Raw genomic sequence first — 22,729 nt, 5'->3', positions numbered from 1 at the left:
AAAAGAATCAAATTCACACACACTTAATAACTTTCTCCTTTTTATTTATTACGTCCTTGGGGGTTTTTAAGTTAATTTTCACTGGAGACAGTTCTTTACACTGTTGTTAGTCTTTGCTGTGCAGCAGAATGAATCAGCCTCATATGGATACAGATCCTATCCCCTCTGGTTTGCATTTCTTTCCCATTAGATCACCACAGAGCACTGAGTAGGGTTCCCCGTGATCTTCAGTAGGTTCTCATTAATTGTCTATTTTATGCATACTATCAGTCATCTCCCTGATTCACCCCACAGCCCCTTCCCCCTTGAAGAGAAAAGTAAATATCGTACATTAACGCATGTACGTGGAATCTAGAAAAATGGTACAGATGAGCCTATTTGCAGAGCAGACACAGAGACACAGATATATAGAGAACAAATGTACAGATGAACCTATTTGCAGAGCAGACACAGAGACACACATGTAGAGAACAAATGTACAGACACCTATATGCAGAGCAGAAACAGGGACACAGGTAGAGAACAAATGTGCAGACATCTCTTTACACATCATGGATATGAGCTTTCTCTCCATCTTCTGTGCACAGAGCTCACTCTTGAGTGTTTACACATGATGTTTTCTCAAAAGAGTGACTCTTATCCCCATTCTTCCACCGGCCAAACCTGCTCAGCCTTAAAGTCCACCCTTAACCCTCATTCATTTGCATCTTCCTTTGCTAATACTCTTTCCTCAAAAGGACTCAAGCACCGTAAGAACCTCGTCTATCTATCTAGTCCATACACAGTGTCCAGCCTCCAGCACGATATGTGCTCATAAGTAATAGTTTTTAAAAAGAGTAGTAGTATGTAAGAAAACTGTACACCTTTCAATGAAATTCTGGCTCAGTCTGCTATTCACATGGGTTTGCTTATCTTTATTTGTAACTCACAGCTGACCTCATGCAACTTTAAAGGAACCATTCCATTCTCCAGGGGGATCTTCCCATCCTGGGGATCTTCCCATCCCAGGGACTGAAACTGGATTTCCTACATGGCGGGCAGATTCTTTACCATCTGAGCCACCAGGGAAGCCCAAAGGAACTATAGGGAGGATCAAATTATTTATAGTCAATTAATTTAAGATAGAGTCAGGGAAGTTCCCTGTGGTCCAGGGTTTAGGAATCCACCCTGCAATGCAGGGGGGCTCAGGTTTGATCCCTGATTGGGGAACGAAGATCCCACATGCCTAGGAGCAACTAAGCCCACGAGCCAAAGCTAGAGTCCTCCGGCCACAACAAAGAGTCCACGCGAGTCGGGGAAGAGCCCGTGGGCTGTGACTAAGAGCTGACGGGGCCAAAGAGGTTAGTGGGAGAGATAAATCCAAACCCCAGTTGGAGCAGGAAACTGCAACCCACTCCAGCATTCCTGCCTGCAGAATCCCCAGGGACATCTTAAACACCCCCCCCCCCCCCGCCCCCGCCATTAAGGCAAAGTCAGCCTTTCTGAGGCATGTGAGTCTGTTCGAGCTCTTGGTGTGATTTCGTATTTGGTAAAATGTTATAGACTGATACAGAATTTTCATTGTCTGTTTAAAAAAACCATTAAATTGATGATCAAGCTTGTACTTTCCCCCTAATCTCTGTCATTCCACAGTTTACACACACACACGGACACGCATACTGTCCACCCATTAATACGAAACACTCACTGAGAATAACTTTCAGGTGTTGTCTGTCTCCTGTGTGTCCTTGTTGCTGTTTAGCTGCTCAGTCATGTCTGACTCTTTGCGACCCCATGGACCGTAGCCCGCTGGACTCCTCTGTCCATGGGATTCCCCAGGCAAGAATACTGGAGAGGGTTGCCATTTCCTCCTCCAGGGGATCTTCCCGACCCGGGGATCAAAGCCCACATCGCAGGCAGACTCTTTACGGCTGGGCGGCGAGGGAGGCCCCTCCCTCCTTCCTAGTGGCCCCTCCACAGCCTGTTTGTAACCGACAGGCAGCCGGGGCTCCCTCTTCCCATCCTCTGGACGAGCCGAGGCCGTGGGTGCTGGAGGCCTCACACCTGGGGCGGCCCTCACCTCTGCTGCCGAGCAGCCTGGGGGAAGAGCTTGAGAATCTCCATGTGCAGAGGCTCCACCAGGGTGAGCGCCTTTACCTTCACCTCCAGTAAATAGTCTTTGCCGAACTTGCTTTTCAGATGCTGAACGGAACCGATACACCTGGTCCAGGGAAGGGAAAGAAGAGTTGAAAGACAAGAGAGGCCTCCTGGGCTCTCTGCCCCTGCGGATGCGGGGGAGGGGTCCGCGCGCCAGCCAGGCACCCACCTCAGCCTCCCGGACACCATGATGGCCACGCGGTCGCACACGGCCTCCGCCTCGGCCATGGAGTGGGTGGTCAGCAGGGCGCCCCTCGCCGAGCTTTTAACAATGGCCTGGATTGCCTGCCTAGAGACAGAGTAAGGGACTGTTTGCACTTCGAAGGTTATCTGGGAAAATTGATGAACAGGAATGACCAAGGAAGTCTTAACAGAGAATGCTTAGATTATGTTGCAAGAAAAAAAAAAAATCTTTGGAGAGAAAGAAGAAAAATTGTCGTGTGTTAGGTAATTATATCACCAAGTCAACAGGCTCTTAGAATGAAAAGCAGATGTTTTAAAAGTGTGCCTGACTTGGTGTTTGCTTGAAGAGCAGGAGAACACCACACTGCAGGGTTTTCAACGACTGAAAAATAAATCAGGAAGAAAGAGGCAGCGGGAGGACCAACAAGAGAAAGAAGTCTATGGAGCGCCTTCAAGAGCCCATTTGATTCTTAAAATGTCAATTTTTGTCTTCCTTGAGGAAATCTGAGTGAGTGAGTGGTAGTTGCTTAGTCGGGTCCGACTCTTTGTGACCCCATGGACTGTAGCCCACCAGGCCCCTCTGTCCGCGGGATTCCCCAGGCAGGAACACTGAAGTGGGTTGCCCTTCCCTTCTCCAGGGGATCCTCCAGACCCAGGGATAGAACCCGGGTCTCCTGCATTGCAGGAAGATTCTTTACCATCTGAGCCATCAATATGTTGAATTTCAGTGAATCAAACAATAGAGGGTCTGAGCCTCAAAGGTTAGTGGAGAAAACGTGAAAACTCAATGAGCCATCGCTCCAGACTTAGACGGTTGACACCGACACTTCATATGACGCCCCTCACCACATCTGCAGCTGCCCCTCGGGGTCCATCCCTGTGGTCGGCTCGTCTAGGAGCAGCAGAGCCGGGCTCCCCAGGACGCTCAGCGCGAAGCTCAGCTGCAACAGAGAGGAGCCGCGTCGGCGCCGGCCTGGGTGCGCGCGGGGGCGGGGGGCGGCCTGGTCCTACCTTTCTCTTGGCCCCCTCGGGTAAGGCCTTGGCGGGGAGCGCCATCTGGTCCTGTAGCTTCAGCGCGTCCGCCAGCCTGCGGGAAGCACTCTGATTACGTCCGTGCCCAAAACATCTAGGGCACCCCAGCACTTTCAGTCGGAGAGACGTGCACGAAGCCTCATTCACAGGGCCCCAAACAATACATGTCATGACTTGGTTCTCATTCAGATTTTCAATCATTTGCATGCAAGTTAGAGGCACGGTTCATCATCTCCTTTTCACATTTCCTGAGTAAGTTCTGTGTCCCCCCTTCCTCCAGCTACAAACCACATGCGGGAGGCTTCGCACCACACCTTGAAACGCTGAGAGCAGCCTCCTCTTTGGTCAGGCCTTTCACGGCCGAGTACAAGTCCAGGTGTTCTCGGACCGTGAGGTCGGGCCACAGCACGTCCTCCTGTGGACAGTACCCCAGATGCCTGAAGCCGCCGCCTGCCTGTCGCGTCGGAGGTGTTCCGCTGTCCCTGAAAACCACCTGCATCGAACAGCAAAGGTCAGCGTCACCTGCCTGCCGCTTCGACCCTCCTCCCATTGCTGAAGGAGGGAGAAACGACCATTCAGCCACAGCCCTTCTTCAGCATGCAAGAGGGGTTTTATAAATTCATCTGTTTATTCTTTTTTTTTTTTTTTTTTTAATCATTTGATGCTGGAGAGAGTGTGGAGAAAAGTGAACCTTCTTACACTGCTGGTGGGAATGCAAGCTGGTGCAGCCACTACGGAAGACAGTATGGAGGCTCCTCGGAAAACATAAAGGACAATTACCATGTGGTCCAGCAATCGCAGTCCTGGGCGTATACCCAGATGAAATTATCATAAAAAAAAATACCTGCAGCCCTATGTTCAGAGCAGCGCTAGTCACAACAGCCAAGACATGGAGACAACCTCCGTGTCCATCAACAGAGGAGCAGACAGAGAGGATGGGGCACGCACGTACGATGGATGTGCAGCCTCGAAAAGGAACGAAAGAACGCCGTGCGCAGCAGCGTGGATGCAACTGCAGATTATTTCACTAAGTCAAGTCAGTCACAGAGAGAAAAACAAATATCACACAGTAGCACATATGTGTGAAATCTCAAATACGGCACAAATAAACTTATCTAGAGACTCACAGACATAGAGGGCAGACTGTGATCGTCAAGGAGGACGTGGGGAGGGAGAGGGTGAACTGGGAGTCTGGGGTTGGTATAAGCAAACTATATGCATATATATAAGTATATTCACAGGATGGCTAAACGAGGTCCTGCTGGAGCACAGGGAACTATATACAACGTGATAAACCATAATGGAAAAGAGTGGCAAAAAAAAGAGTGTATATATGTGTATAACTGAGTCACACTGCTGGAGAGGGAAGTCCGGTGTACTGCAGTCCCCGGGGTCGCAAAGGGACAGACATGACCAGGCGACTGAACTGCACTGCTGTATGGCAGATATCGGCACAGCACTAAATCAGCTATACTTCAGTAAAACATAAACCATTTGACTGACTGATGAGAACAACAGAAGAGGCCACTGACACTGAACAGGACATTCCCCCGGCCGTGAGCTGGGCTGCCCCCCACGCCACGTACCACTCCCGCGGTCGGCTTTGTGTCTCCAGTTATCATCTTAATACAAGTGCTCTTCCCAGCTCCATTGTGCCCCAGCAGTCCCAGTACTTCACCTGGAAAAAGGCTCACCATCACTTTCTGTTCTTAAAAAATCGGCTAACCCAAAATCACTTAGCTCAGGAATGTTTGAAATAAAATAGCATTTTCAGACAGCACCTCTGTCATTTCTATGTGAATGAAAAGACTGCGGATTTACATGAGAAGAGTTTGGACATCTGGATCTAAGATAAGTTGGTTTTCTTGACATTTGATCTGGGACAGGATTTTGAAATAAAAACGTCTCTCTGCCAGCAAGTCAAATATTTTTATAATTACATGTTAACTGAGATATATGAACAGACTGAAAGAATGAAAAGCATTCCCTTCCTAGTGCTAAAACTAGAGAATAAGGAACATCCTAATAAACAATACATTATCCAAACCTTTGTTAATACAGAAGGAAACATTCCGAACGGCTGTTTTCGTCTTTCTTGCTGAAAAGCACCTTTTCTTTTCCTGTTTATATTCCTTGTGTAAACAGCTTGCCATTATTACTGGCTTCTAGAAAACATGGGAGAGCATGATTTTCCTCTTAAATATTTCATATTTTGCGCATTCATGTTTCAACTTTCATTTCCTAGGCTACGAATTTAACCAGATTTTTTGTGCCAATAGTAATTCAGCCTCTTGTTTCAAATAAAACCCTCAAATGTACATTTACGACTGAGGACTTCTTTATCAACTTCTTATGAAACTAATTCCTAAGCAAATGTATTTCCTTTGTGTTACGCTAACCTTGCCTTTGGCATTAATTGCCCTTCTTGTTAATTTTAATGCAGTATGAATTCACCTACTCTTTTTCATACGCTATTTAGAATTATTGACATGACAATTTCAATATATAGCAAAATGGAATTGAAACTCTTCAAGGTGTGGGATTTTGTTAAAAACTGATAAAGAATATCAGAATTCTTGAACTGCTCTGATGAATGAAGATTAAAATCCACCAAAAAAATGGAAGAAGAGAAAATTAAGAGCGAAGACTGGATAAATTCTTCAAAAGGTAACGACCTGAATATGAGCTACAAATGGAAGGACTGAGGATGCAATCGCAAGTTTTCACACTAAAAGCCAGCACTTTGTCCACTCTACAAGACAAGCTGACTATTTCAGTACTTCACCAGCGGCCCAGTTGCTTGTTTTCACCTCATCCAAGCTGGACGCAGTGAGTGCATTCGCCGTTTTCACCCTTTCCGTTTGAACGTCTTCATCCTCTTCTTCCGGTTCTTCTGGGTTTGGACGATATTCCCCTCTTCTTGGAGAGATTCTACAGAGAAAATAAAAACATTAAAATGAAATTCTAACTGTACAACCACTACCAGGAGAATATGGCTTCAATGATTTAATTCTTTTTCTCTGTTTTACAGGAATGTAAATGATTACATAATGACGAACAGGATTCTCCTTGACAGTAATAACTCCCTCAAGTAGCCAAGTCCCATGAAATACTCTTTGACTATTTATTCTCTTTAAAACTTTTTATCCCATCCATCGACCAGCTCTTTAAATCCTCTCAAATACAGACTTAGTCTTTTTAGTCTGTTACCATCTAGGTCATCATCCCGTTGCATCATAAACGATCACCATAACTGGCCTCTCTCGCCTTTTCAGAACATTTCACAATGAGCTCATTTTTCATTCCTGCGTCTTCTACTCAGAGACCTGTTCTTCCCATAAGCGGGAGAAAAAACAACGCTTGAAGCTTAACCACTGCGTGAGCAGCTCACAAGACAAACACCCAACTTGCCCAAAATCACAAGACCCGTGTCGAAACTGTATTACTGCACTCAAAGTAATTCTCATTTTTTTTGTTTTTGTTTTATTTTTTCAGAATAATATTTCCCAGTGGGCCTAGCCAAGAGTTTGGATAGTAAATCCATACTAATAAAATGATGTTAAAAGAACTGCTATACACATTACATGTTTAAATTATATTCAGATGTTAATGTTCTCCCAACCTGAAAAATGGATCTTTCCTCATTGTTTCTTTTCCATACTTCATTTCCAGGCACCGTATAATAAAAAGAAAAACGATGATCTGAAGGTACGGCTAAAGGCAATGAAAAATGATTAGAATATTAGTATCATCTTGGGATTCAAGCTCCACGGGCGGAATATGCCTTCTGCCATAGGAGATTTGATCCTTTTCTTACAAATTTGATAAAAGTCTTATAAAATGCTTCTCACATGGAGAAGTTTCTCAAACCAACCTTATATATGCTGCCTACAAGGGACTCACTTCAGAGCTAAAGACAGATACAGAAGTAAAGGGATGGAAAAAGGTATTCCCTGCAACGCAAAGACAGCTCACGTGCAAACGCAGCCACGCTCACATCAGACAAAACAGACTTTAAACAAAGACGGTGATATGAGACAAAGAAGGACATTCAGGACTTAGGGATCGATCGAACAAGAAGAGACGCAACTGTAAATACATAGGCATCCAAAGTAGAAGCGCCTAAATAAAGTAAATGTTAGCAGACACACAAGGAGAAGCGGACGGTAACGCAACGGGAGTGATAAGTGATGCGCGCGTGCTCACTCATGTCTGACTCTTTGCCCCCCCGTGGACTGTAGCCTGCCAGGCTCCTCCGTCCGTGGGATTTCCCAGGCAAGAATACTGGGGTGAGAGGATTGCTATTTCCTCCTCCAGGGGACCTTCCCGACCCAGGGATCGAATCCACGGCTCTTACATCTCTTGCACTGCAGGTGGATTCTTTACTACCGTGCCACCTGGGAATCCCCAGGAGCAGGAGACTTTAATGTCTCACTTATATCAATGGACAGATCATCCGGGCAGAAAACAAAGAAACCAGCATTGGCCTTAAGTCATGTATTAGATCAATTGGACTTTATATATACATACAAATTTCATCCCAAAGCAGCAGAATATATTCCTGTCAAGCGCACATGGAACATTCCTGGAACGGAGCACACGCTAGGCCAAAAACCAGGCCCTGAGAAACTGAAGAAAACTGAAATCACAACAAGCATCCTTTTCAACCATGACTCTCTGAGACTAGAAATCAACTATAAGGGGAAAAGTTGCAAAAAACACAACGATGTGGAGGTTAGATAACTGTGCAACTTTGGCATTTATTCACGGCCAGCAGAAAACCGCCATGTGTGATGCGTCTCCGTGTACATGGGTGAAACAAGAGGAACAAACATTCAGTATACAAACACCCATGTGCAATGCATACATTTTACACGTTTATGAATTTCTAAACATTTAGAAAATGTTCTCGCTCGTTAAACTCCTTTTCTGCCAAGAAGAGAAAACAAGAAGCCTGTGGTCCACTCTTTCCCCCTTACTCCTCATTTACTATGATGCACGGAAATAATATTTACGTTTCGCTTCAGTATCTTTTCCCAGTAGAAAATTCCACTTACTTTGCTCTCTTTATTCTTCATTATTCAAATCATCTTCTGTTTTAATCCGTATTGAAATGATTTTTAGGCACACACCACCTTTGGTATTTCTTATAAACCCCCTCGAATTGTCTTTGGATACATATATCAGCAATGTATAGTAATAGCAGTAATAACAGCAATCTAGACTTTAGAATTTCTGGTATATACCATACTGTTCTTGCCTTAAAAATCCCATGGACAGAGGAGCCTGGTGAGCTACAGTCCACCGGGTCCGAAAGAGTCAGACATGACCGAATGACTAAGCATACACTCTATACAGAAAAATACCTTTAGGTTCTACTACCATTCCATTTGATTATAGAACACAGCGGTGGTGATGGTAGTGGTCGTCACTCAGTCGTGTCCGACTCTTTGCACCCCCACGGACTGTAGCCCGCCAGGCTCCTCTGTCTGTCCATGGGATTTCCCAGGCAAGAATACCGGAGTGGGCTGTCTGCTGCATTGGCAGGCAGATTCTTTACCAGTGAGCCACCCGGGGAAGCCCGTAGAAACAGTAAGAGCAGGTATTTGGGCGAGCATTTCAATTTGCCATTCTTTGAATAAGAGCAAGTGCATCATGTGGCTATAAATCCTATGTAGTATATATTCAGATAGAAATATTTTCTTACTATGAAGATTGGTAGAATCATTTTACCAGCTGCACTCTTCTCAGAGTCCTGACTCTCGGACCTTCTGTGATACATAGAGGACAACTGTTGAAGAAAAGCAAGGGCTGTATGAAATTTCTCTGCATCACGAATATAACGTTCTTATGCTAAATACACCTGTATCACATGACTTGCTGTTTCACAGGACATGAGGGAATGCTCTGTGAATTGGGACAAGACTTGTTCTATGACACTAAAATCTGTCGGGAGGTGACACCCTTCCTTGGTTATAATCTCCAATACTTTCTGTATTCGGACTCTGTGCAGAGCGTGAGTGCAAATGTGCTAAGTCACTTCACTTGTCTCCGACTCTGTGTGACCCCCATAGACTGTAGCCCGCCAGGCTCCTCTGTCCATGGGATTTTCCAGGCAAGAATACCGGAGTGGATTGCCATGCCCTCCTGCAGGGGACCTTCCTGACCCAGGGATCAAACCCGCATCTCTTATGTCTCCTGCATTGGCAGGCAAGGCCTTTACCTCTAGCACAACCTGGGAAGCCCCAGTTCTGTGCAGTGGGGATTCACAGTTTCTTTTTAGTGGAAGTGACTGAACACACAAATGTGAAGTGGTTGGGATCTGCTGTCACGTCCCCAGAATTCTCAGCGGAACTTGGATCCTCCCAGAAGTTCCTAACAGTATCTTGCTTCCCTTCCTTCACCAACCACTCACCCCCAAAGCAATCTACTGACTTTTAGTGGTACAAAGAGCATAAGATATCACATCTTCCCTGCAGTCCTCTGTTACAGGGAAAGGTGGAGCTAAGCACAAAAATAATTTCAGATATTTATCAAAATTGAAATGGGAAACTTCCACTTCATGGTGAGAAGAGAGAGTTCTGTAACAGTGGGAAAAACATAATCAGTTACAATCCCCTCTTGGAATTCATAAACCACAGTTGGGTTTCCTGTTGCATTTCTTAATGGATTTACCTGCTTCCTTCCGGGTGTGAATAATGGGTTCTGGGTATTTGAAACTTTTAGCTTCATACAATTTTCATGTCTTCTTTTCAGAATTTACCAACAATTGAATAATTTCTAAAATTTTATTAAATGTACCTGCTCCCCTATCAGAAAAGATTTAATTAATGAGCTACATGGTCAAGGTAAAAATAAAGTAAGTAAAACTGCTTACCTCTATCATTTGGACAAGAAAAAAAACTGAAGTGCACGAAGGTATTAAAATTATACATATAATTATAATATTTTCAGAATGAGTTAGTCCCAGGAGGATGAGCATAAATAGTGAGATCTAAAGGGAAAAAATCCACAGACATAATTTGCTCAGTCATATTTAATGTAAGATGTTTTCTATAAGTGATCTTATAGATACTCCTATTTTCAATTTTCACCTTACGTACAACATCGAGAAGACCGCCTCTTTAAGAAGCATCAAAGTGTCATTACAACTGAGACACATGATTACAGTTAAAGTCTGACATAAACATCTAAAAGCTGCTGCACTATCCGGTATGGACATGCGACAACCATTTAAAAAAGGGACTATAACATTATTTTGCTTTATGAACATCAATCCTTATATGCTTTCAGCACTAGCACACAATTAACTTCTTGTCGAATGGTATATGTAGTACCATAGTTTTAGGAATAACAAGAGAATAAAGAAGGGAATAGAAACTTCTCTTAGCATCTACTATTTACCAAGTACTCTGATGAGCAATTTACCAGCACTGTGATAGCGAATGCTCTTAGAGAGACTCAGTCCTAACCCTGTAAAGTGCTACTGCTTTATATATACATTCTCTGAGTTCAGAGAACTAAACCTCAAAAACCTGAAGTAACTTCGCCCAATATCTTACAGCTATTTAGTGCCAACTTAGAATCCAAACCTGGGCTGTCTGACTCCAGAGCCTAAATTCTTACCCTCCATACTTTTATAAGAAGAGATTGGGGGCTTCCCTGGAGGTGTTAAGACTCTGCTCCCACTGCAGGGGGTCCAGGTTCAATCCCTGGCCCAGGAACTAGATTCCACAAATTGCAACGTAAGATTCTGCATGCTGCAAGAAGACTGAAGATACCATATGCCACTGTGGAAAATTCTTCAAGAGATGGGAATCCCAGACCACCTGACCTGCCTCTTGAGAAACCTGTATGCAGGTCAGGAAGCAATAGTTAGAACTGGACATGGAACAACAGACTGATTCCAAATAGGAAAAGGAGTACGTCAAGGCTGTATATTCACCCTGCTTATTTAACTTATATGCAGAGTACATCATGAGAAACGCTGGGCTGGAAGAAGCACAAGCTGGAATCAAGATTGCTGGGAGAAATATCAAGAACCTCAAATATGCAGATGACACCACCCTTGTGGCAGACAGTGAAGAAGAACTAAAGAGCCTCTTGATGAAAGTGAAAGAGGAGAGTGAAAAAGTCGGCTTAAAGCTCAACATTCAGAAAACGAAGATCATGGCATCTGGTCCCATCACTTCATGGCAAATAGATGGGGAAACAGTGGAAACAGTGGCTGACTTTATTTTTGGGGGCTTCAAAATCACTGCAGATGGTGATTGCAGCCATGAAATTAAAAGACGCTTAGTCCTTGGAAGGAAAGTCATGACCAACCTAGACAGCATATTGAAAAGCAGAGACATTACTTTGCCAACAAAGGTCCGTCTAGTGAAGGCTATGGTTTTTCCAGTGGTCATGTATGGATGTGAGAGTTGGACTATAAAGAAAGCTGAGTGCCGAAGAATTGATGCTTTTGAACTGTGGTGTTGGAGAAGACTCTTGAGAGTCCCTTGGACTGCAAGGAGATCCAACCAATCCATCCTAAAGAAGATCAGTCCTGGGTGTTCATTGGAAGGACTGATGCTGAAGCTGAAACTCCAATACTTTGGCCACCTGATGCAAAGAGCTGACTCATTGCAAAAGACCATGACGCTGGGAAAGATTGAGGGCAGGATGAGAAGGGGATGACAGAGGATGAGATGGCTGGATGGCATCACCAGCTTGATGGACATGGGTTTGAGAAAACTCCAGGAGTTGGTGATGGACAGGGAGGCCTGGCGTGCTGTGATTCATGGGGTCGCAAGAGTTGGACACGACTGAACTGAACTGAACTGAAGACTTGACATGGCCAAATAAATAAATATTTTTTAAAAATTAGAGATACCAAGGGAACATTTCATGCAAAGATGGGTACAATAAAGGATAGAAATGCTGTGGACCTAACAGAAGCAGAAGATATTAAGAAGAGGTGGCAAGAATACACAGAACTATACAAAAAAGGTCTTAATGACCTGGATAACCACAGTGGTGTGATCACTCAGCTAGAGCCAGACATGCTGGAGTACGAAGTCAAGTGGGCCTTAGGAACCAGTCCCACGAAAAAAGCTAGTGGATGTGATGGAATTCCAGCTAAGCTATTTCAAATCCTAAAAGAAGCTGCTGCTAAGTGCTGCACTCAATATTCCAGCAAATTTGGGAAACTCAGCAGTGGCCACAGGACTAGAAAAGGTCAGTTTTCATTCCAATCCCAAAGAAGGGCAATGCCAAAGAATTCAAACTATCTCACAACTGCACTCATTTCACATGATAAGCAAGGTAATGCTCAAAATACTTCAAGCTAGGCTTCAACAGTACATGAACTGAGAGCTTCCAGATGTACAAGCTGAATTTAGAAAAGGTAGGGACCAGAGATCAAATTGCCAACATCTGTTGGATCATAGAAAAAGGAAGAGAATTTCAGAAAAACATCTATTTCTGTTACACTGACTACACTAAATCGTTAGACTGTGTGGATCACAGCAAACTATGGAAAATTTTTAGAGAGATGGGAATACCAGATCACCTCACTTGCCTCCTGACAAGCCTGTATTCAGGCCAAGAAGCAACAGTTAGAACTGGATATGGAACAATGAACTGGTTCCAAATGTAAAGGAGTACATCAAGGCTATAAGTTGTCACCCTGCTTATTTAACTTCTATGCAGAGTACATCATGCGAAATGCTGGGCTGGATGAAGCACAAGCTGGAATCAAAATTGCCAGGAGAAATATCAATAACCTCAGATATGCAGATGACACCACTCTAATGTCAGAATGTTAAGAGTAACTAAAGAACCTCTTCTTTTTAAAATTTATTTAATAGGAGGATAATTACTTTATGATCTTGTGATAGTTCCTGCCATACATCAACAGGAATCGGCCAAAGGTATACATGTGTCCCCCTCATCCTGAATCCCGATTCCCCCTCCCTCCCCACACTATCCCTCTGGGTTGTCCCAGAGCACTGGTGTGGGGGCCCTGCTTCATGCATCAAACTTGCACTGGTTGCAAAGGTGAAAGAGGACAGTGAAAAAGCTGGCTTAAAACTCAACATTTAAAAAACTAAGACCACGGCACCTGGTCCCATCACTTCATGGCAAATAGATGGGGAAAAAATTCAAACAGTGACAGACTTCATTTTCTTGAGCTCCAAAACCACCGTGGATGGTGACTGTGGCCATGAAATTAAAGGGTGCCTGCTCCTTAGAAGAAAATTATGACACACCTAGACAGCATATTAAAAAGCAGAGACATCACTGTGTCAACAAAGGTACGTATAGTCAAAGTTATGGTTTTTCTAGTAGTCATATACAGATGTGACGGTGGGACCATAAAGAAGGCTGAGCGCCAAAGAATTGATGCTTTCAAATTGTGGAGTTGGCGAAGAGTCTTGAGAGTCCCTTGGACTGCAAGGAGATCCAACCAGTCCATTCTGAAGGAGATCAACCCTGAATATGCACTGGAAGGACTGACACTGAAGCTGAAGCTCCAATACTTTGGCTGCCTGATGCAAAGAGATGACTCATTGGAAAAGACCCTGATTCTGGGAAAGACTGAGGTCAGGAGGAGAAGGGGGCGACAGAGGATGAGATGGTCGGATGGCATCATTGACTCAATGGACGTGAGTTTGAAGAAACTCCAGGACCTAGTGAAGGGCAGGCAAGACTGGTGTGTTACAGTCCATGGAGTCACAAAGTGTCAGACACAACTGAGCAGTTGAACAACAACAAAAGTTTAAAAAAAATTAAGGAGATATTGCATGAGTCAGCTGTCCACGCATCCAGTCAATGAGTCAACCTATAATGTGTCAGATACCAAGATTTTAAGTATATGAAACTGATTATAGAATTAAAAAAAAACTCTTTAAAGTGTTCTCTCTATAAGCACAAGAAATATTTTCTCATAGAAAAAGCAATATAAATGGAAATAATCTGAGGGTTCATCAGCGTATTTTAGGACCTTAATCAGAACTTCCCGAAAGGTTCCCTGGCCACACCGTCACGGTTATGAGAAGCGGTGCTTTAGTGAGATGTGTGTCGGTGCATCTTCTGTCTCGTGGAGACCTGCAGCCAAGCTCTCTAATCTAAGAGTGCAGGAAAAGAACTTACCCTTCACCACCCTACTTCCTCCTCTCCATCCCTTTCTTTTACCTTTTTTTTTTAAAGAATCATTTATTTGGCTGCATCGGGTCTTGGTCGGGGCTGAGGGACTCTAGCTGAGCTGCACAGGCTGAGCTGCTCTGTGGCTTGTGGGATGTTAGTTCCTGGACCAGGGATGAACTCACGTCCTCTGCATTGCAAGGCAAATTCTTAATCACTGGAAAGCCCCCTTTCTTTTTATCTTACTGTACAAATTAGCTCATCCATCACTTCTAACCCATTAGAAAAATTAAAATAATCCTCCCATTAACTGTTCCTTCCAACAAGCAGCAATAGGTACAATCTGTCCACGGCACTTCCCAGGCAAGTACACTGAAGGGTGGGTAGCCATGCCCTTCTCCAGGGGATCTTCCTGACCCGGGGACTGAACCCACATCTCCTGCACTGCAAGCGGATCTTTACCATCTGAGTCACCAGGGAAGTCCTAGGATTCCATGCTTAAAGGTCAACCAAATATGAACTCTTGATTAAAAAAAAAAACAAACAAACATACAAGGCGACAGCCCATTAAGAGTGAGTCGAGAAGGGGAAAAAATACAGATTAAAACTATCTGAAGACTTTAGCTACTAGAATTATCAAACAACAAATACAAATATGTCAATTAAATGTAGACATAAATCACATGTGAAATTTTAAAAAAACACAAACTAGTAACCAAAGGCTGTGAGGAACAGTTCAGGAAATTTGAAACAGAAGCTGAGTTCTGAAAAGCAAAACTGAGGTTTTAAAAATTAGCCAAAGATTAAAGATAATTTAGACACAGTCGAATGGTTTTTGGTCATAAAGCCACTGTTAGAATAAACAGGATCACCACATAAAGTTTCCAGACTTAAACATACCCAATAAAATAGTCTCAAAACATATACAGCAACATTAATTCGAGGGTAAAACCGACAAATCTACCTTTCCATTGGAATGCATGAGGAAAAAAATTAGATCAAGAGCAATTCCAACAGTTAAGGACGTATTACCGTGCTATGACATTTAACCACCAATATCACAGCCACCAATAAAACCGGCTCAGGATCACAGGTATACAGGGACGAGACTTACCAATAAAACCGGCTCAGGATCACAGGTATACAGGGATGAGACTTACCAATAAAACCGGCTCAGGATCACAGGTATGCAGGGATGAGACTTACCAATAAAACCGGCTCAGGATCACAGGTATACAGGGATGAGACTTAGAAGCTTAGAAGCAACTCAATCACCTTTAGGATGTCTACTGTTGCAATGAATTCTCGAACTGGTTGCGTTTGGACATTTCTGCCCACAGTAAGCCCAGTCTTTGGATACCACCCACAGTGACCACCAGCGTAGGTCTCACGGCCTTAGAGAAGCAAGACCTTGGTCTCCTGACCCAATCCCTCCACCTCGTCCCCAAAACAGACAGGAGGAAGGCGAGTCCACGAGAAAGAGAGAAAGGATAGAACGTCTTTCCTTTTCTCACCAAGGTCCTCAAACTAAGGGCATGCCTGAAATGCAGCTGGAGAAGGAAAGTTTCATTGTTTGTAAGGTTAAAAGTTGCGTTTTGGACTCGACTGGCCTTTTTTAGTACTTAAAGCAAATCTTAAGGAAGGAAACAAGACTGTGTTAATATCCACAACGGTCAGAAAGGAGTGCTGACCTGCTCAAGATGCCAGCAAGGCCTGGGGGAGGAGGCAGAGCAGAATATGCCTGACGTGGCTAATAATTTTATTTCTTAATAAAACTTTCCTCTGTTTACTTGTTTGCTTATGTTATTAGTCAATTTGGCCACCTAGCACAATTTTTTTTATTATTATTAATAAAGGAAGGAGGAAACCTCCCTGAGTTGAGAGGCTCGGGCTCAGGTCTAATCCTTTAAAGTTTCTCCCACTCTATCAAATGAGGGAATTGACCCCAGTGATCTAGCCTTTCAGCTAGGACACGTCAGGATTTCTATAGCTGTTTCATCTCTTTCCAAAGAAACAGAAGTGCCAAAGAGACTTTTGAGAACAGAAAAAAAGGGAAAAAAAGAAGAAAATGAACTGAAACCTTAAACCATGAGCAGGGCCAAAGTGCGAAAGAAGTAGTTCCACTTCCTCCTAAGTATTTATGCCTAACTCTCCAGTTTTAGAAAAGGAACTTCAGGAAAACTTCATATAAATACGTATGTGTGTGCATTTTCAGATACTTACGAGAAAAAAGCTGAGGGACCAAAAGCCGTTATTTTTCCTTCCGCTGGGAAAGAGGAATGAAATCACGTACGTGAGGAGTATGAGACACGCCGCACAGCCGGCCACGCAAACCACCTGACCACACAAGATTAACAGCAAGGTTAGAGACGGGGTCACGGACAGGGTGAGGGGCAGGCAGAGGATCGGATCCCAGATCCCAAAGCTGTCAAAGGCAATTTTCTTGCACATGCCTTTTGTTAAGGACAAAGTGTTAACGAAAACGAATTTTTTTGTTTTGATTCTATTATTATATTTGGGGAGTTTGGGGGAAAATGACCACTTACCAGAGCAAACATGAATTGTAGTACAATTGTGGATTCCAAAAATATGTAGTACATTAAATGTATCGAAACAAGAATTCCGAAATAAAATGGGATGTCCACCAGGGCCTGTCCACACCAGTATGCTGAAGGACAGAGGCCTGAGATCCGTAACTGAGATTGGGCTTTTTGCTAGTGAAGAAACAGAAGGGATACGGGTGAGGCCGAGATCGTGGGTAGAAGAGGTATTTTGTTTCTGTGAAAATGTTAATTTTTAGTAAAATTTTAGAAGTAGTATGCTGCAGCAGCTACTTTTTTTGGTGAAAAGTCCATGTTCTTTTATATAGCAAATCTGCCTTCAGGAATTTGCTAGCCTGGGTTTAGAAGGCAGGCCACAGGACAACTAAGACACTCACACTATCCCAGAGAAAATAGCATGTCTCCCAGCTGGGGCTAGCAGTAAAGAATCCACCTGCCAATGCCAGAGATACAGGTTTGGGCCCTGGGTGGGGAAGATCCCCTGGAGGAGGAAAGGACAGTCCACTCCACTGTGCTTGCCTGGGAAACCCCAAGGACCGAGGACCACGGCAGACCACAGTCCATGGGGTCGCAAATAGGCACGACTGAGCACAGATGGCACGTGGCCAGAAAGAGCATTTTCCAAAATCCCTGCCATCCTGCTGGGGCGAGAGGATGGGGTCACCACTGGCCCTGCAGGAAGCGTCTGACCTGTGCCCCCTTTACAAGAATGGAGTCAAAAATTAGGAAATGTGGCATATCTTATATTTCACACTAAACAATTCCCTTTAGAATTGTAGATTAACTACACAAGTCAAAAGTAGTGCATTTTCACCTCTGAAGTTGATGTGAAGCGATTCCCTTGTTAAAAATATGTATGTATTTGGCTGTGCTGGGTCTTGGTTGCAGCATGCGAGCTCTTAGCTCCAACATGTGGGATCCAGTTCCCTGATCAGGGATTGAACCTGGGCCCCCTATATTGGGAGTGCAGAGTCTTAGCCACTGGGCCACCAGCAAAGTCCCTAGGGTGAGTCCCTTTAAAACCAAGGTTACTTTACTGTGGTCAGTCATGAACTTTCTCACCTCTTTGACATCACGATGAACCATTTAATAAAATGCATACTTAGATTGGAGTAATACAATTCATGTGTAAACATTTTCTCGTCTAAGACAATAAAATTCCAGCTTACTGAAGTCAGAGAGAATCGTCTCTCCTCCTCTGCCCACCCTCCATGCGCCCCCTCCCCTCACCCAGCTTCTTACTTTGTAATCACTGACGCTGCTCATTCCAATGTAAGGAGAAAGGCAGTTTACGACGAGCAACAAAAGAAAATCCAAAAGGCCCATTCCCCATCTTGGGTTATCCTGCAAGTTCCAAACACATTCGTAAGCTACTGCGCTTGTTACCGATCACACAATCAAACACAAGGATCAAATACATTTAGGGAAAAGGTGAAAATGTCCAAATGGAAGGATATACCTGATTTAAGAAGCAAACAAAGAGCAAACATGTTTGTTACCCTTAAAGGCAGGTTCCATTCCCAGGAACTGCACGATTTGAAAAGAAATTTAAAATCTGAATTTTATACGCCTGTGTTAAGAAGACAGACAACAGTTTCTTTTGCATATTTGGATCTGGTGCGTGAAGACTAAGTCATTTCAGTCATGTCTGGCTCTTATACGACCCCATGGGCTGTAGCCCTCCAGGCTCATCTGTCCATGGGATTCTCCAGGCGAGAATACTGGAGTGGGTTGTCATTTCCTCCTCCAGGGGATCTTCCCGAGGCAGGAATCGAACCTGTGTCTCTTATGTCTCCTGCACTGGCAGGAAGGTTCTTTACCACCAGCTCCAGATCTACCATAATCAAACACTTCTGTTAGGAAACATTTGGAGGCTGAGAAGTGGTTATTAAAATCATGTGTGATCAAAAGTTGCACTGCACTCCACAAGATACAAAAGACAAAACAACCAAGACCCCAAAGGACACTGTAATATATAAAGCGACAGAGAGAACACTGAAATTGTAAAAAGAATCGTAATTTCAGGGTTGGACCACACATTCCACACTTGCTTTAATCAGCAACTATGAAATGCTCAGTAAATTCCCCAGGGAAATCTGACATAAGATTAAGAATTTGGGTTGGAGGCTTCTCTGGGTGTTCTAGGTTTTCCAAGAAAATCTGTTCATTCATTAATTTCAGAAACTATGTACTGGGTACCTAAGAAGTATAAAAAGCTATTCCAGACTATGAACCAAAGAAAGCCCAAATTACTAATATGACTCTTTAACAGTTCTCTGTCATTTTAGACGTCTCCATGTCCTTTAGGATCTTGGCCCTTTCAGGTTCTATGTCTTAGGGAGCTGGCTGTAATTTCTAACCAGACACAATTTTAGACTGCAAGAGTGGGGCCTGTGATAGAGCATGATAGCGTATTAAGTGTGGCAAATGAATGGAGAAACAGAGCCACTTAAAGGGTCGAAAACAATAGGGAACATTCGACTTACTAGAATTCTATTATACATTTACATTTTCCCATAAACATTTTAAAAATGGTAATGAAGCTAAACATTCAGTTCACTTCAGTTGCTCAGTCGTGTCCGACTCTGCAACCCCATGAATCGCAGCATGCCAGGCCTCCCTGTCCATCACCAACTCCCGGAGTTCACTCAAACTCACGTCCATCGAGTTGGTGATGCCATCCAGCCTTCTCATCCTCTGCCATCCCCTTCTCCTCCTGCCCCCAACCCCTCACAGCATCAGAGTCTTTTCCAATGAGTCAGCTCTTCCATGAGGTGGCCAAAGTACTGGAGTTTCAGCTTCAGCATCAGTCCTTCCAATGAACACCCAGGACTGATCTCCTTTAGGATGGACTGGTTGGATCTCCTTGCAGTCCAAGGGACTCTCAAGAGTCTTCTCCAACACCACAGTTCAAAAGCATCAATTCTTCAGTGCTCAGCCTTCTTCACAGTCCAACTCTCACACCCATACATGACCACAGGAAAAACCATGGCCTTGACTAGACGGACCTTTGTTGGCAAAGTAATGTCTCTGCTAAATATTAAGTGAGCTGAAAAACTCTTTATCTTTCAGAATAATGGCAAGCATGTATCGAATGCTTACTCTCCCCTTGCAAAATGTAACTCCCTCCTAAGATGGATTTTTTTTTTCCTGTGCCGTGTACGCTGTATCTCCAGCATCTAGAAGCAGCCGGTCCTGGCAGACACTCAAGAAACACTTGCAGAAGGAATGAAGACGGTACATGCCAGGCTCTGTGGCAGATGCCTAATAAATTCACCTGACCCTCACAGCTTCACAGGAGGTGTGAGGATGTCCCGCTCTTAGAGGAGAGGCCCAGGAAGCAGGAGGGCTCGCAGGGAGCAGGCTGCATGCTCAGGTACAGGCTCTGGCGCCCCTGCCCCTTCCTCAGCTGAGGAAGCCCTAGGCAGCTGAACTGCCTCTCACAGAAGTTACCCCTCTACTTACGGGTGGAAACGTGCTTCTCTCCGTCTTAATAAGCTCTGTGACATTAAAGATTCCAAGCAGGGCATTGCTAACAATCCCAATGAGAACAGGAAAACAGTTCATCCTCTTGGTATTGCATGCAACTGAAAATCTGTAATCCTTTAAAAAAAAAAAAAAGGAACGCAAATATACGCTCTAAATTCTTAGAGTAAATCTCCTTATTGCAGAGTCTGTAAACTGTCGGGGTGGAATTAGGATAGGGAGACAATTAGCTTTTCCTTGACACTTCTCCCTACTGGAATTGGTACAAGACTGCCTTATTTTTGTAATTCAAGTGACTTATTCTATACGTGAAATAAATGGACATTCACGAACATGGAAAGATGTCAAAGATCTAGATTCTATGTGACAAGGAAAGTCGTAGGACTTGTCTAATACGATTTCAATTTAGAAAATATGTTTCTGAACATGAGATCATTCTAGATATAGTGAGTTGTGTTTTTATAAAGGAAAGAGTGTAGAAGATAATTACTAAATGCATTAATATGAATATAATACAGAAAAACGAATGGAATTGTGAAGAGCATTTTACCTTCTATGCGACATACTCCAGTAACGTTTGAATTAATCTATTAAACAGTATTGCTTTTTTCTGCCTTATGGAGGTATAGTGAACGTCGCTCACTTGTGTCCGACTCTTTGTGACCCCAGGGACTATACGGTCCATGGAATTCTCCAGGCCTGAGAGAGGGTGGCCATTCCCTTCTCCAGGGGATCTTCCCAACTCAGGAATCGAACCCAGGTCTCCCGCATGGCAGGCAGATTCTTTACCAGCTGAGCTATCAAGGAAGCCTTATTGAGGTATAATTGGCAAATAAAACTGAAGTTATTTAAAACACTTGAAGTGTGCATCGCAGTGAGAATTCCCTGGTGGTCTAGTGGTTAAAACTTGGTGCTCTCCTCGCTGTGGCCCGGGTTCAATCCCTAGTCGGGGAACTAAGATGCCTTAAGCCACGCAGTTCTGCCGATAAATAAATAATGTGTACATCATGGCAACTTGATACCCATATAACTGTGAAAGGATTCCTCCCATCAAGTTAACTAACACATCCATACCGCACATGTATATGTGTGTGTGTGTGTGTGTGTGTGTGTATTTCTTTTTGTTGGGAGGGCAAGAATACTGGAGTGGGTTGCCATTCCCTTCTCCAGGAGATCTTCCCGACCCAGGGATTGAATTCGGGTCTCCCGCATTGTAGGCAGACGCTTTACCGTCTGAGCCACCAGGAAAGTATCTCATACTTGTATAAAACATTTAAATTCTTCCCTTAGCAAATTTTAATCACACCATACACTGTTACCAGCTACAGTCACAAACTCACATTAAAGCTCAGATCTTATTTATCCTATAGCTAAAAGCCTCTGCCCTTTTACCAACGCCGTCCTACTCCCCCACCTGCCCCTAGCCGCCACTTTCTACTCTCTGTTCTATGAGCTTGACGGTCTTTTTTTTTTTTTTAAGATTCCACTTCTAGGTCGTACCATATGCAGCATTTGTCTTTTTCTGTTTGGTTTATTTCACCTACCATAACGCCCTCCAGGCTCATCCATAGTGTCCTCAAAAGACACTTTGCTTTTATAATGAATAAAGTAATTTTAAACAACTTTATTAATAATAATAATAAAATTTATTAATTAAAAATGATCCTATTAAGAAGTAAAGAAGGTGGAAACTGTGCCCTGTAGAGGATTAAAATTTCATACCTTCTTCTAAAAGCAGCAAAGCCGTGTTCAAGTTGTATTGATTATAGAATAATTGAGCTGTTTTCTATGATTTACAAGTATTTGGATGTGGCAAAAAGCCATGCATGATAAAAGTCCATGGAGGCAAAAAAAAAAAAAAAAAAGATTCAGATATATTCTTTCCCTTGGAATTATAATTTGAATTGTTGAATGTGTATGTCTTTTAGACAAAGGTACTTAGTGGTAAACAGAAGCAGATCTTTTTTCCTTCCCACTTAAAATCTATTTAAAAATAAAATTTGGTTTGACAATCTTTTTAAAAAAGTCCATGGAGGCAAACGTACCCTGTGGCCACCAGACACGATGATGGCTCCGTTGTAGGAAGGGTCGTCTGAGCCGTTTCTATTTCTAGCATCATCTACCTCCAGAACTAGATTCTGATGCTTCAGGGACTGCACAGCATCTTCAATACTGGATCCTGAAGAAGCCCGCGAAGAAGGCAG

General features: G+C 43.6%; 1 protein-coding gene across 2 annotated transcripts in view; it reads right to left on the bottom strand.

Moving 5' to 3' along the window:
• ABCA10 (ATP binding cassette subfamily A member 10) overlaps positions 1–22,729 on the bottom strand; it is a 54,586-nt gene that overhangs the window by 3,106 nt on the left and 28,751 nt on the right. The window contains exons 21-36 of one of the 2 annotated variants that reach the window (XM_070774182.1): positions 22,571–22,704; positions 20,505–20,642; positions 18,282–18,383; positions 17,025–17,192; positions 16,702–16,815; positions 10,229–10,345; positions 9,059–9,142; positions 6,974–7,065; positions 6,162–6,282; positions 5,399–5,513; positions 4,938–5,029; positions 3,666–3,844; positions 3,331–3,406; positions 3,166–3,260; positions 2,306–2,425; positions 2,060–2,200 (exon numbers count right to left, since the gene is read on the bottom strand). In XM_070774182.1, coding sequence (XP_070630283.1) covers positions 2,060–2,200; positions 2,306–2,425; positions 3,166–3,260; positions 3,331–3,406; positions 3,666–3,844; positions 4,938–5,029; positions 5,399–5,513; positions 6,162–6,282; positions 6,974–7,065; positions 9,059–9,142; positions 10,229–10,345; positions 16,702–16,815; positions 17,025–17,192; positions 18,282–18,383; positions 20,505–20,642; positions 22,571–22,704 — 1,888 coding nt within the window. Of the gene's footprint in view, positions 1–2,059; positions 2,201–2,305; positions 2,426–3,165; positions 3,261–3,330; positions 3,407–3,665; positions 3,845–4,937; positions 5,030–5,398; positions 5,517–6,161; positions 6,283–6,973; positions 7,066–9,058; positions 9,143–10,228; positions 10,346–16,701; positions 16,816–17,024; positions 17,193–18,281; positions 18,384–20,504; positions 20,643–22,570; positions 22,705–22,729 lie in introns of both variants that reach the window. The other variant, XM_070774181.1, reaches the window with a different exon arrangement.

Source organism: Bos indicus, chromosome 19 (assembly GCF_029378745.1).
Source record: "Bos indicus isolate NIAB-ARS_2022 breed Sahiwal x Tharparkar chromosome 19, NIAB-ARS_B.indTharparkar_mat_pri_1.0, whole genome shotgun sequence".
Classification (NCBI taxonomy): Eukaryota; Metazoa; Chordata; class Mammalia; order Artiodactyla; family Bovidae; genus Bos; species Bos indicus.
Note: the sequence above shows the minus strand (reverse complement) of the source record. Positions and strands in the feature narration are given on the sequence as shown.